Source organism: Carassius gibelio, chromosome B18, assembly GCF_023724105.1.
Source record: "Carassius gibelio isolate Cgi1373 ecotype wild population from Czech Republic chromosome B18, carGib1.2-hapl.c, whole genome shotgun sequence".
NCBI lineage: Eukaryota > Metazoa > Chordata > Actinopteri > Cypriniformes > Cyprinidae > Carassius > Carassius gibelio.
This window is the reverse complement of record NC_068413.1, coordinates 8103561-8117962: the sequence shown is the minus strand read 5'-3', so window position 1 is coordinate 8117962 and position 14402 is coordinate 8103561. Positions and strand designations below refer to the sequence as shown.

Genomic DNA, 14402 nt, shown 5'->3' with positions numbered 1-14402 from the left:
TGAACTATCCATTATATCATTCATTTTGTATGCATTTATTTATTTTTTCTGTGTAATAAAGCAGAAGGTATTTTATAGAACCAAACTATTTTAGTAACCATTGACTTGTTTTTATTTTATTTTATTTTTTTAACATTTTTCAAAATAGATTTATGTTTTGAAATGACTTAAAGGTGAGTAAATTATGGCAGAATTTTTTAAGTATACTTTTAATACATAATATACATGCAGATTTGCTACTAAAAACACAACTACATATATATGCATAATTTAAATCTCTGTGAAATATTGCATAGTAAATACATTTGTCTGAATGTTTGTTTGTGATTTTATTTAAATGTTTGTATTATTCACTCTAAAGTCACTAATTTTATTGAGGTTCTTGAATTGACTTTTACCTTCCATTTATAAATCAGCATTCTCACAGTAGGATTAATGTGGGTTCAAGAAGCAGCAGCAATGGTAAAAAGAAAGAGTGGAACTTTATTAATGAAGTTTAATGAGAAATGCCATTGAATGTCATCCTACACCAGAAATTGGCACCTGAACCTGTTTTCAGAACCTGAGTGCTTGAACATCCGTCCCGTGACATACGCTCAGTCCAAAAATAGATTAATGTGCTGTCATCTCCTTATCCACAGAAGCTGAAATGCGAAGAAGACACCGAGGTGAGAGAAGCTGATGAAAAATACATGATGTTTTGGGAAAAGAGCCCAACTTCAACAGAATAATAAAAAAAAAATCCTCTTTATACATATTGTATTGGAATGCACTCATATTTTATATAAAACTAAAAACTGAACTGTTGTCTTTCACTTTATATCTTCTATTTGTGCCAAGCTATACATATTGTTGCTGTGCAATAACCTTAATGCTTTATTGTTCAAACTGTTCTCAGAAATTGTCTTATTGAGCAACTTAAAAAATTAAGAAAATATATATTTGAATATGGAAATATTTTAATATATTTAATCATTGTATTTAATTGTATTTATTTTTGTACACATCCTCAAACATTACTGACTTTAATTTTTTTGCATAAACAGCTCATATTAAAATTATATATATATATATATGCACACACATATATATAAATAAGAAAGGAATTATAATTTATATTCTTATGAAATAAAATCTTCATCATTTTAAACAGTATTCCATATTCTCCCTCAGACAAACTGCACTGCATTGCCCATGCATCCTCACTCTAGCCATGACATAATGCAATTCAAGATGGCTACCAAACCTTCCGTGACACACTGTAAAAATGTGCTGTTATAAAAACAGTAAAACCACTGGTCACGTTATGACGTTCGAAGAAATGTACATAAAACCCGCCGGATCTGTCCGCCAAATGAATATGTCACGGGTAAACACTGCTGTGCAAGATTTGCTTATTCACGCTTGAACAATACACCCAACAGACCCGAATGGCGTCCCTAAGGTGCCCCTGAACATGAATTTCTGCCAGCACGAATTTGCCTGGACGGGCGTTCAGCCAATGAGAGCACGGCACTAGTCTTCTTTAGCCAATCACATAAGCGGATTAAGAATCAGTGGTAGATGTCTTCCGTTATTCAGGTTCTGGGGTTGTATTTTCTGCATAGCGTTTCCTGCCCTGGTGCATGGTGGTCGAACGAAGGGATTGTTGGAAAATTTTCGGAGGTTAGTATATAAATGTGTTTTTACCCAGTGTGCCTTATTTCCTCAGACGCCGGTTAGCCGGAGAGCGCGGCGATGGAAGTGCGGTGGAAGTCGATGGGGGACGAAGAACGAAATAAAATAGTGAAAATGCATCGGAAACGGTGTTTTATTTATTAAAGGCAGTTGGATGCAGCGTTGTAATCGGTTGCAACATTATAACGGTCCGATTGTGATTGTTGAGTTACCGCAGCAACGATTTCAGTGTGGGCTAACGGTCGTTCCTTTATGTTTAAACGCCTTTATAAAGGACAGCATTGCTTTCAAAGCAATGCTTTGCGTTAGTATCTTGTGATGGCATAGTTATATGAATCTCAAGGGCGACTATATTATGTAATCATTAGGAAGCGGTTAAAGTAAAACTAGCATTTTTGTAGCATATTTGCTAACATGTGAGAGTTAGCATGACAGATGTTCTGTCAAATAATAAAACGAAAGTCTTATGAGCAACTTTAGCCGGGCTTGACTTTCCATTCCTGTCTAAATATTTTGATACTCCTAGCGTTATTATTTACAAAGTAACGTTAGTTTCGTGACGTTCTGTTGAGCTAAAATGTAAATGAGTGATGAAATGCCAGTGTTAACGCAGAATTTTTATTTATTCGCATTTGCCGATTAATATAAAAGTATTATTTCACCATTTGAAAAATATAACTCTTTTTTGCAGAATGCTATACCATATATTATATGGCAAGCTTTTAAACATTTCATTTTTTAATTGTCTAATTTGTATTGCTAGTAGTTTTATAACATAATTATTTTTATAATTATTTTAAAATAATTTAACTAGAAAGAGTTGTTTTTAACTAAAACATTGACTCATCAGTATGTGTCAAGTAAAAAACACAATAATAATGAAATTGGAAATGATACCAGTAAAAATGAAAGAGAGACTAGTTATTACTGGAATTTATACATTAACTAAATAAATAGTTCCTAGAAATAGGATAGGTGCCTGTAACATTTGGACTAATACTAGCTGATGTCTGAATCACAGATTCACATTCACAACACAGTTACTATACAACAATAAAACGAATAAAGTATTTTAAGAAATGCACATTCAAATGACTTTATATAGGGTGCAACATCACCAAGTACAGTTCTAAACAGTAAAATGCTGTAGTAATAATAGTGTTAACATTAAAAAAATCAGGCCATACAGGAGGAGTACACAAGCACAAAACTATTAATAACTATAAAAAAAATACCCCCCCCCCCCCAATTGAACATTGTTAAAATACATTTAGGGAGATACAAGTAGTAAATGGACTGTATGACTTTTGTAAAACATCATTGTGAGTACTAAGCAAACCCCAATAAATCAAGGCCATTGGTTGCCTCTGGGTTTTAACAGTATATCTTTAATGGTTGTTGGTTGGTTTATACAGGCAGATCATGCTCTTAGCCCAGGTGAATCGGGACACCCAGGGCATGGAGTTTCAAAGTGTGGACGGGGACCCGCAGCAGGTCACGTTTTGCTTAACAGAGGCAGTAACAGTTGCAGGTGTGATGGAAGGGTATAAAATCTCAGCAATAGAATTATATATTGTGCATGGTGCAATGTAGACTCATAATGGCCAAATGTTACTACACAGATGACAACATGGATGGTATAGACACGTTGAGCCTTCAGGCCGTGACTCTTGTGGATGGCTCCACAGCATACATCCAACATAGCCCTAAAGGTACTGTAACTACACACTTGGCATTACTTTTGGCATTAAGCTATTAATCAGGTTATGCTTGACTGACTGACTATTCCCATATGGAATATATGTAGAAAAAAATAAAAATACAAAAAAAATGTACACTTTTGAAGCTGTCCTGTATCCCATTAGCGTACAACAAACATTGTGTAGTTATGAAACCCTGCACAAATGTTCTTGCTTGGTTCACAGCATATAATAGTTTCTTTCACAGAAAACAAAATAATGGAAGGACAAGTGATTCAGTTGGAGGATGGATCTGCTGCTTATGTCCAGCACCTACCAATGTCTAGAACAGGTATTTCATACAAATTTTATGTAGCTCAATTGGTGGAGCATTGCGCTATGAAGCACAAGGTTGGGGGTTCGATTCCCCGGAAACATATGATAGGAAAAAATTGAGAGCCTGAATGCACTGTATGTCGCTTTGGATAAAAGCATCTGCTAAATGCATACATTTAATTTAAAGACCACACAACATTTACACTTATGCACATATTTCTGAGGAGGAGAAGGATTGAGATTAGAAGATGGGCAAGCTGTGCAACTGGAGGATGGAACAACCGCTTACATTCATGCTCCCAAAGGTCTGTCCCTATAAAACAATATTAATGTGTATTTTGTATCATACATACACAAATGTTGGATTGTTTATGATGAAACCAAATAAGTAAAACTCAATGTATTTAATCTTTTTAGAAACGTATGATCAGGGTGGTTTACAGGCTGTTCAGCTGGAGGATGGCACCACTGCATATATTCAACATATGCCTCAATCCAACACCATCTTAGCCATCCAGGCAGATGGTACCGTAGCAGACTTACAGACAGAGGGCACAATTGACGCTGAGACCATCAGTGTGCTTGAGCAATACTCTACACAGGTTGAGATTGTGTCATTTATTCTGTTTTTCTTATTTATTTTTGTGAGTTTATATGGTTTCCTTACCCATTTTATAATGGAAATAAATGTGCAATGGAATGCTAAGCCAATTTAGACTTGTGTATATACTTTGTGTACCTTATGTTAATTTTATCATATTACAGTTCATGTTAGTTTAGAGGAAGTGTTATCTGTGTGTATGCGCAGATGGAGGCCACAGAATGCAGTAGTGGGTTACTTGGTCGAGGGGACTCAGATGCTGTGCATATGCAGGTACTGTCTTTACTGATACTATTTTCTGCATTTTTCAATTAAGTAACTTATGATAGTGATGCTTTGAATGTTATTGAAGCAGTGAGCCACTTTTGTACACTTAGATCGTACTGCAGGGTCAAGACCGGTCATCTAGAACCCAGCATGTTGGGGAAAAGGCCTTCAGGTGTGAACACGAGGGCTGTGGAAAACTCTATACTACTGCTCACCATCTGAAGGTGAATTCATGCAAGACAGAAGATATACAATACACATATTTCAAAAAATGTTTTGTGTTCTGATGTGTATATTGTCTCTGTTGTAATTTATCCACTCCACTCATGTGGCTTTCTAAATATTTTTAGGTACACGAAAGATCGCATACTGGGGATAAGCCATACATTTGTGAACATATGGGTTGTGGCAAAAAGTTTGCAACAGGTAAAGAATTTCCCAAAAGCGGTTGTTTTTTTTAAATTACTTTTATGTTTTTTTTTTTGTACATGCATTATTTTTCTTTCTGCTGTCTTCAAGGGTATGGTCTCAAGAGTCATGTCCGAACACACACAGGAGAGAAACCGTATCGCTGTCAGGAGCTCAACTGTCTCAAGTCTTTCAAAACCTCTGGTGACTTACAAAAACACACAAGAACACATACAGGTGATTGGCATATTTAACCAGCCTGTAATAATGGTTTCATCTTGTTTATAAAATTAAGTGGTCTAAAAAATATATTTTTCACATTTTGGTCTGTTTTTAAATTTATGTAGCATAACTATTCCTTTCATAGGAGAGAAACCATTTAAATGTCCATTTGAAGGCTGTGGGAGATCTTTCACCACATCCAACATTCGTAAAGTCCACATCCGTACTCACACAGGCGAGAGGCCATACTACTGCTCTGAACCCAACTGTGGAAGGGCCTTTGCAAGTGCCACCAATTACAAAAACCACATGAGGATTCACACAGGTACCTGTTCTATCAGGTCAAACTGCTTCCAACATCTAATAAAGCTTACATTTTAAAGAAATCGGAAGCTTTGAGGTTGCAAGAATCCCCCACCCCCACACAAAAATAATGTATAATTTCATACCATAAGCTCAAAAGTATGTTTGTCTCATCATATTCAGGTGAGAAGCCTTACGTCTGCACTGTTCCTGGCTGTGACAAGCGCTTCACTGAGTACTCCAGCCTGTACAAGCACCATGTAGTTCATACTCCTTGCAAACCCTACAACTGTAATCACTGCGGAAAGACATATAAGCAGATTTCGACCTTAGCCATGCATAAACGCACAGCACACAATGACACCGAGCCCATAGAAGAAGAACAAGAAGCTTATTTTGAACCCCCAGCAGGTCTGTTTACTTAAATCTCCAGCTACAAACTATGACCATCTAATATTAACTAAAAATCTGAATTTTGAATTGGCGTCTTTTTCAGAGGCTATTGATGAGCCTGGGTTAATGTACACTCCAACAGTAGTGGAAGATGACTCTGGGTCTGAGCAGGTGTCGGGATCAGAAGTCATGGGACAACAGCATGTGGCTCTCATATCTCAGGATGGCACACAACAGGTCAGTGATGACTTAAATAAATTCCCACAAGTCCTATATTGATATTGATTATACAAGTCCTGTATTGTAATCTGTGGAAAGGTGGTTGATATGCAGTTATTTTCCAGGTAAATAATTGATGTCTTCCCCCTCTCAGGTTCTGTCTCAAGCAGATATGCAGGCTATGGGAGGCACAATTACCATGGTAACACAAGAAGGAACCACCATAACCATCCCGGCACATGAAGCGATGCTTTCCTCGGGAGGAGCACATTCTGTTACTATGGTATCTGCAGATGGCACAGAGGGACAGGTAAGTGTTGTTACTTTAAGGAAAAGTCCACCAAAAAATTCTAATTCTGTTATTTTCACATCCTCATGTTGTACCAAACCTGTATGAATTTCTTCCTTTTATGGAACACATAAAAAAATATGTATATATTTTGAAGAATGCTGGCAATAAATTACCATTGCAGAATTCCATTGCATTTTTGTCCATTATATGGATGCCAGTGGGACCCCAAACTGTTACAAACATTCATAAAAAAAAAAACTTTCTTCTTCCACAAAATAAATAACTGCATACAGGTTTATAATGACATGAGGATGAGTAAAAGTTAACAATTTTATTGTTTGGGTGGACTGTCCCTTTAAATAGCTTGTATGCTATTGAGGGACTCTGTTATTTTACTAAATAAATACAAGTTGAGGTTATTGTGTAAACTTTTATTTTCATTTTAGGTGGCTATTGCGTACCAGACAGAAGAGGGGGAGCTTGTCCAAGATCAGGAACAGCATGTGGTTTCCACAAGCCCACACCCAGTCACGCTGCTGGCTACTTCTAACGGCACACACATAGCTGTGCAGGTATACAATATATACACACCACACACATTGTGGAATCTTCCTTTCAAAGTCACATTAACATGCTCAGTTAGGAACTTAAATAATGTGTTTACTTTGCCTGACGGTACATAATAAAACCTGCAGTTAATGCCATAAACTTTTAAGACCCTTTTAAGGTAGAAACATGCAGTTTTTGTCAAAAGACTTGACTGTTTGTTGTGGGGCTGCAACCTTCTTTCATTAGGTGTGTGTTTTTTGGATGCAAGTTATTGTTTTTTTCGTTTAGTGGTTGTTTAGGTCTAACGGTTAGAAACTTTTTAAAATTAAATGCACTATGAATTTCACCATGATATAAATTATATTAAAATTAGCCAGATCAAATGTATTTGTTACACTAATGGCATTCATAAAAAAATAAAAAAATAAATTCTGATTACTTAAGGGCATGAATGTGATTTACAGTTTTGTGGATCACTGAGAGAAAATGAGTGCAAACTGTAAACTTAATTTAAAGTACACAAAATCAGTCACCAGTTTTATGATTTTAAAATCTAAAATTGTGACTTCTAAATAAAACTAATTAATTAAGCATTGATTTCCGCTCTTAGTGTAATAATAACTGAGATCAGTAGCAGGTAATGATCTAATAATTATCATAAGTGATTGTATCACTTGTCTTTTTTGCACTAATGGAACTAATTGAGCAAACTGGTCTAGCCCAATCAACCTTGCATTGATCTTTACACAATGTGCTATTCAGTTCTGATTAATGAGCCCTCATTTCCAAAAAAGGGTAAGTGTATTGTTCTTTTAGAGGAGTGTGACCCCTGTTTGTGAGCAAGATTGACAATTTTGAAATAATTTGTTGTATTCCGTCTGTAAAAAAAAAAATACATATATTAGACAAGTTTTATTAAATTTCCCCCCCTTTTCCCCTCTTAGCTCAGTGATCAGCCCTCTCTTGAAGAAGCCATCAGAATAGCATCAAGAATACAGCAAGGAGAAACCCCAGGCATGGACGATTAACTCGCATTGTAACTTTAGTTCACTGTGAACTAAACGTCCCAAGGGTGGGTGAATCTGTGTGTGTGTGTGTGTGTGTGTGTGTAAGTCTGGGTATTGAAAATCTGTCAAGCAAGCATCATAGTTTTTCATAATGCTGACATCATGATTGCTATATACTAAGAAGATATTTTTGTGTTGATATGTACATACTATTTTAAAAGTAGAGTTTTCTGTATATATTTGATTATGCTATTTTTTGCAAGCTGTTAAGAAAAGGTCTACAATTGTGATTAAAAAAAATTATAATAATTTCATTGTATTGTATTCTTTGACTTAATATCACCCAGTGCAGAGTGCGGTTTACAGATTTAATTCTTTCAGTTTTTTTGCACAACAATCATAAACAAAAAAAAAAAAAACCTAGTAGCATTCATTTTATATTCACAATGTAAATTCTAGGGACTTTCCAAACGTGATGGGGTTTATGTACAATACACTAAGAGTCTGGAAAGCCCCATTAATATGTTGATGTAAAAAAAATTTTTTTTTGAATAATTTAAACTAAAACATATATGTGGCTAATTTACACCACCATGAAAAAACTTATAAAATGATTAATCTCATCAAATATAATACCGTGTTATTATTGTAATGTGCCCATGTATTATTATTGTAATGTGTCCCTGTGTCACCATGAACAGATTACAATGTAGAATGTGAAAAGCTATCTTCACTGAAGCATTTCACTGATGAAGTGCAAGATCAAACAAGACCATTCCGTCGTAGATGAAAGAAAGCATTCGCGCCAAATTCAGGTCACAAGTCCTGAGCATTTAGGGGGAGGGGCTTGCTGACGTAGCACCTACAGAACCTCCTATCTTTTAAACTTTGGAAGCCGACGCTCATTGGTACAAACCACGTCACATGACCAACGGTCGCGGGAAGACTTTGACCACGCTTGTTGGTGGGAGGAGTAGCTCGCCATTCAAACTAGTTTTGTAAACATTATTGTCTAAAACGACACGATTTTGGATGCTTTGACATATTTTGAGCGTTTTACCTTAATTCGGCGTTTTGTAGATCGCGGAATTGCTATCAGGATTTATTTTTAAGTTTTTAGTTCTTCAGATATCAGTTGGAAGTTTGTGGAGCAGCCATTTTTTCACCCGATACGTCGCCGTGGACGCTGGTTAATACGACAACAACGTCGTTATCAGTTTTTATGCGACTAAACTGAGTTTGTACGGACTTGTCACGGAGATATCGGTCAGCGAGAGAAGATACTTTCCTCGGATAATCGTACGTTAACGTTAGCAGACAAGTTGGGAATCACACAACCGTTTTTTCTGGACTCTTCATCAGCGCTGCGGTTGTCGCACTGCACGGCCAGTATTAGATATGTTTATCTAAACTAACGTAACATAATCTCTGCCTGATTTGCCAGCCACTTGGGCTGGTTTTTTTTATAGTTTTAAAGTACTTGTTTTTTATTAAGTTATTATTATTTTATTTTTTTTACAAAAACTGATCTTTTTGCTGGAAAGATGAGTTTCGTTACACGGAGGCACGGCAAGTCTCCAAATCTTAAACCCGTTCGCCAAAAGTTGCAGTTTTCGGTCAGTGACGGTGAAGAAGACAGCATTGAAGAAGCGAACAACAGCACCGGAGCCGAGTCGGGCTTCACGGAGCTGGACTCGCCGGTGTCCGTGCGGCGCAGCGGCGATAAGAGGCCGGCGGACCCGGGCAGCAGCAGCCCACTCAGCCGAACCAGAGACGACGACGAGTCCTGGGACGAGGATGGATTCGGCTCACCGTCTCGGGTCAAACCAGCCTTTTACATGAAAAGCTCGCCATCGCCAAGGAAAAGTCCACAGGCTTACGACAGTTCACCTGAGAGGAGTTACATTCATGATGACATGGAGGGGTCCAGCTCTCCTGTCCCGGACTGTCCCGATACACCACCCCATAAAACTTTCAGAAAACTCCGGCTATTTGATACCCCTCATACCCCGAAGGTTTGTAGTCACTGATATACAAAAACCGAAATGTGCAAACATTAAACAAGTATTTTAACATTTAAACAAGTATTTTTTTTCTGTTAACGCAGAAAATTGGCTTCTGTTCTACTTGGATACAAAATAAGATAAAATTATTTTTTTCTGTTTGTTTATAAGTGATGTGTGAGTTTGTATATATTATTATTATTATTTATTTTTTCAAAAAATAACTGAAGTAGTTGTGATTTGAAAATCAGCTCTGAGCCTCTACTGGATGTTCACCTAGAGTGACCCAGATATTGGACTAACTGCAAAGTTATGTAACAACAGTGAATCAGTCTATTTATCCCAGCACTTCATTACATCATCTGAAATGTGTAATGTTCTGCCTTTCCTCGTTTTTTTTGTGTACTGACTTGAGTCCGGTCCATCTGCTTTGATATTGACTTTAAGAAAGCGTTTTAAATGCTGTATAAAATGAGTATTAATTATGCATATTATTGTATCTAACGTGCAGAGCTTATTGTCGAGGGCCAGGACGATGGCATCGACGAACCGGAGAGTCGCCCTTTTTAAGAATGTTGATTCAACAAGCAAAGCCTGTCTGGACGGAAGACGAAACCAGACACCTCTAGTAAACATCAACCCCTTCACCCCGGACTCCATTCTGGTGCAATCATCGACACTACAACGAAACAACAGGAAACGAGCACACTGGAACGAGTATGTTGACCACAATGTATAACGTTACATGTTTTCCCCCCCGTGCTTTTTGCATTTTAAACAAGTTAACCTCTAGTTTATTGAGTGCTGTGAAGTAGTTTTAGTAGAATAAAACAGTTTGGCCATATTGGACAGCTGTGAGACAGTTTTGCAGGACCGTTTGTTAAACCCGTTTACTAATTATGTTCCAAGACAAAAAGTTGGCGAAGAACCAGTTCCTCGTGTTCGCTCATTCACCGCGCCATGTGCTTAGTCAGGACTCTCTCCTGCCCCCTAGAGTTTGATGTCTCTGTTTACTAATAGTGTCCCTTTTTTTTCTTTCTTTAGCTCATGTGGAGAAGACATGGATGCAAGTGATCCTGAGATGGATGATGAGCTCATTCCACCCTCAAAGGTAAAATTGAATTAACTTTTTATTATTGACTAGCTTTTATCTAATTAACACTCACAATTAAGAGAACCTTTTGATATCAGACTTTGGATGTTCTAGGGGTGCTCCGATCACGATCGGCCGATCGTTAATGCGCATCTCGTCAGTAAAGCCGGTTCTCTAATCAGCGGTTAATTCCATCAGGTGCGTGATTTCACATAGAGCAGCTGTTACTACACAGAGCCATTGTTGATAGAGAAGATGCGCAAATCCACTTCATTTTCAGCGTTTTTTGGCGCATCTTCTCAGTTAACAACGGCTCTGTGTAGTAACAGCTGCTCTATGTGAAATCACGCACCTGATGGAATTTAACGCTGATTAGAGAACCGGCTTTACTGACGAGATACGCATTAACGATCGGCCGATCGTGATCGGAGCACCCCTAGGATGTTCTGTATGTCAAAGATTCTGTTACTTGATGTTAAGGCAGTTACAGGCAGGGTTTTAAGCTTTGTAACATTTATGGAATTAATTTTGGTGCATTCCTACTTGGCCTTCTAGTTAAGAACTGCTTTTTTTTGTGTCTAATTTAAAACTGATATTTTCCACAGAGGATCACAATGATGGAGAATAACATGATGTCCAGATATGCGTCTGAGTTTCATGAGCTGGAGAAGATTGGCTCTGGAGAATTTGGTTCTGTTTTTAAATGTGTCAAGAGGTTGGATGGCTGTATTTACGCTATCAAACGTTCCAAAAAGCCCCTGGCAGGCTCTGTGGATGAGTAAGTGAAAATATATATATATATTTTTTAAATGCTGTCATATACTCCGTTACACCAGCTATTGAATATAAATTCTTATTGCTTTTTATTTATTCCTATGAATTCTCCCCCAATAGGCAAAATGCACTTCGTGAGGTATATGCACATGCAGTTCTTGGACAGCACCCCCACGTTGTAAGGTATTATTCTGCTTGGGCAGAAGATGACCACATGCTGATCCAGAATGAGTACTGCAATGGAGGAACCCTGTCTGATGTTATTGCTGAGAACAATAGACGCATACACTTCCTTTCTGAGATGGAGTTGAAGGATCTGCTGTTGCAAGTCTCTCGTGGACTCAAGTACATTCACTCTACAGCACTTGTTCACATGGATATCAAGCCAAGTATGTACATGCTCATTACACACATTCTATTTTTTTTAAAACGTGTTTTAGAGTTTTAAAGTTGTAACTTGTATATTGATAATAATTTCTTTTTCAGGCAATATTTTCATTTCACGGAAACCTGTTGCTAGTGTAGAGGAATTTGAAGATGAAGAAGATGGTCCCACCACAAGTGTGGTGTACAAAATAGGTAAGACACTAAAACTACGTACCCAGATGATTGTAACGGTAACATGTTTTATCCAGATGTGGCTTTATGAAGTGGATGAGATTGACAGTAATTTCTATATCAGGTGATCTAGGTCATGTTACAACAGTTACCAATCCACAAGTTGAAGAAGGTGACAGCAGATACCTGGCAAATGAAGTTCTTCAAGAGGTATATATTATTATTTATTCTTGGTCTTATAGAAATTCCTAGCAGGTCACAATGTAGTGCCAAATACTGATTTTGTTGTTTTTGCCTACAGGACTACAGTAACCTGAAAAAGGCAGACATATTTGCCCTTGCTCTGACTGTAATCAGTGCCTCTGGAACAGAGCCCCTTCCTACCAATGGAGAAAAATGGCATAAAATCCGGCAGGGCATCCTGCCCCATATCCCACAAGTGCTTTCGCAGGAATTTTTAAGCTTGTTAAAGGTAAGGTTTCTATTACAAATGAATCTTCTTAACTTCTCACTAGTGCTTTCTATTTGTGACAAATCTACATTGAATGGTGTCTTGATTTAAATGTGGATTTATCTTCCTGACAGCTTATGATCCATCCTGACCCAACACGGCGACCTTCAACCTCTGACCTCATCAGACATCCTGTTCTTCTGACTGCTTCCAGAATGAGTGCTGATCAGCTCCGTGTAGAGCTCAACGCTGAGAAATTCAAGAACGCACTTCTGCAGAAGTATGATATATTCTTCCATTTCTAGGGGCAGATTTCAGGCTAGTTTTAGAAGTATTGTTTTGAACTGAAATAATTCTGGTTCTCGTCTCTCAGGGAGCTAAAGAAAGCTCAGATGGCAAAGGCTGCAGCAGAAGAGAGGGTTCTGTCCACAGACCGTGTTCTTACACGTTCCACAGTCCAGTCCAGCTCCAGAGCTTCTCGACTCATCGGGAAAAAGATGAACCGTTCTGTTAGTCTCACCATTTATTGAACCCCAGAAAAAGGAGATGACCAGTCCTAAGTGGGAACTACAACGGTGCTTCTATAAGACTTGGGCCCCTACAGACAGCTTTGTTTGTAGCCAGAAGGATGACACAGACTGTTGTGTGACTTGTAGTGTTTGTACTATTTGTTACAAGTACCACAGTCTTTACTGAAGCTTGGATCCTTCTGCATTGCATAGGCACTAGCATCTGAGTACATAATGCAGATCTGCCTTACCATTTAGGTGTGCCTTTTCAAAATGCTTTGATAGAATTGCCTAAAGATGGACACATTTTTAGTATAGTTCTGTCTTCCTAATCTTTGATTTAAGTTCCATAGGTAAGGGTCAGAATGGTCTGCCTGCACTTGCTTTCTCAGAGGTGCAGTGTTGCTCTTTACCAAATGAGGGATGTGTGCCCCTATTGAGCCCTGATATGTGAATGTACCAGATCAAAGATTTGTGCACCTTACTGCCTGTGAAAATACCTGTTGGGCCACAGAAGTTGGGGTTTGAGTTAGATTGCCATTAAAACGAGCACTTTGGATGCAATGGTGAGCTTGCCCCAGAAAGCCTGCTGCTATTCATGTTTGTCTGTATCCAGTTAGGGTTGGAAGATTTTTTACTTTTAAATCATTTTATCCATCCAAAAAAAGTAATATTACATAATATCATCAAGTTCCAGTAACCATTTTTTTTTGGCAGGTTTTACATCCAGACATTTTTTTTTTTTGCTCTTATCTTGTCAAATCTTGAATTTAACCATGCTTAAGAGATGATTTAAATGTACATATGCCTTTCAAATCTCCAACCCTGTTTGTAGCATTAAAACAATCTTTGTCCAGTTCATCTGTTGTCCTTAGTTAATAATGTATAATTCTGACTTTTGTGTTACTTCAACTACATTGATAGGGTACTGTTTAGATTCTTCGGTCTGTTAATCCTAAACTTCATTTTGTCTGTAAATACGTTCATTTTAATAAACAGTTTTCACCTGGACGCGCCTGGTTTGTTTTATATGAACTTAAATAGTATAACTTTTTTTTTTC

General features: G+C 37.6%; 2 protein-coding genes and 1 long non-coding RNA gene across 6 annotated transcripts; 2 read left to right on the top strand and 1 right to left on the bottom strand.

Annotated features, from left to right (window-relative positions):
* Window positions 1-463: 463 nt before the first annotated feature.
* LOC127977152 (uncharacterized) lies at window positions 464-1468 on the bottom strand. The gene is made up of 2 exons (XR_008158122.1): window positions 1247-1468; window positions 464-644 (listed from the first exon to the last, which is right to left on the bottom strand). It is a non-coding gene; the product is annotated as an uncharacterized LOC127977152 (long non-coding RNA).
* A 96-nt stretch (window positions 1469-1564) lies between these two features.
* LOC127977148 (zinc finger protein 143) lies at window positions 1565-8262 on the top strand. 4 transcript variants are annotated; one of them, XM_052581855.1, is made up of 16 exons: window positions 1565-1665; window positions 3093-3208; window positions 3300-3389; window positions 3625-3708; window positions 3920-3997; window positions 4110-4294; window positions 4501-4566; window positions 4671-4784; window positions 4911-4986; window positions 5080-5205; window positions 5336-5515; window positions 5677-5904; window positions 5990-6123; window positions 6260-6415; window positions 6844-6969; window positions 7891-8262. In XM_052581855.1, exons 2-16 carry the CDS (start codon window positions 3100-3102, stop codon window positions 7972-7974), a joined length of 1836 nt encoding a protein of 611 aa, XP_052437815.1. In that variant the 5' UTR covers window positions 1565-1665; window positions 3093-3099; the 3' UTR covers window positions 7975-8262. The 4 variants fall into 4 exon arrangements, with proteins under 4 accessions (XP_052437815.1, XP_052437814.1, XP_052437813.1 ...); XM_052581854.1 differs by having other exon boundaries at window positions 3917-3997; XM_052581853.1 differs by having other exon boundaries at window positions 3613-3708.
* Window positions 8263-8749: 487 nt separating this feature from the next.
* LOC127977150 (wee1-like protein kinase 1-A) lies at window positions 8750-14352 on the top strand. Its single transcript, XM_052581856.1, has 10 exons — window positions 8750-9968; window positions 10468-10673; window positions 11001-11067; window positions 11655-11827; window positions 11944-12212; window positions 12310-12402; window positions 12506-12591; window positions 12683-12853; window positions 12967-13112; window positions 13206-14352. The coding sequence occupies exons 1-10, from the start codon at window positions 9498-9500 to the stop codon at window positions 13360-13362; spliced, it is 1839 nt and encodes a 612-aa protein (XP_052437816.1). The 5' UTR covers window positions 8750-9497; the 3' UTR covers window positions 13363-14352.
* The last annotated feature ends 50 nt before the right edge of the window (window positions 14353-14402 follow it).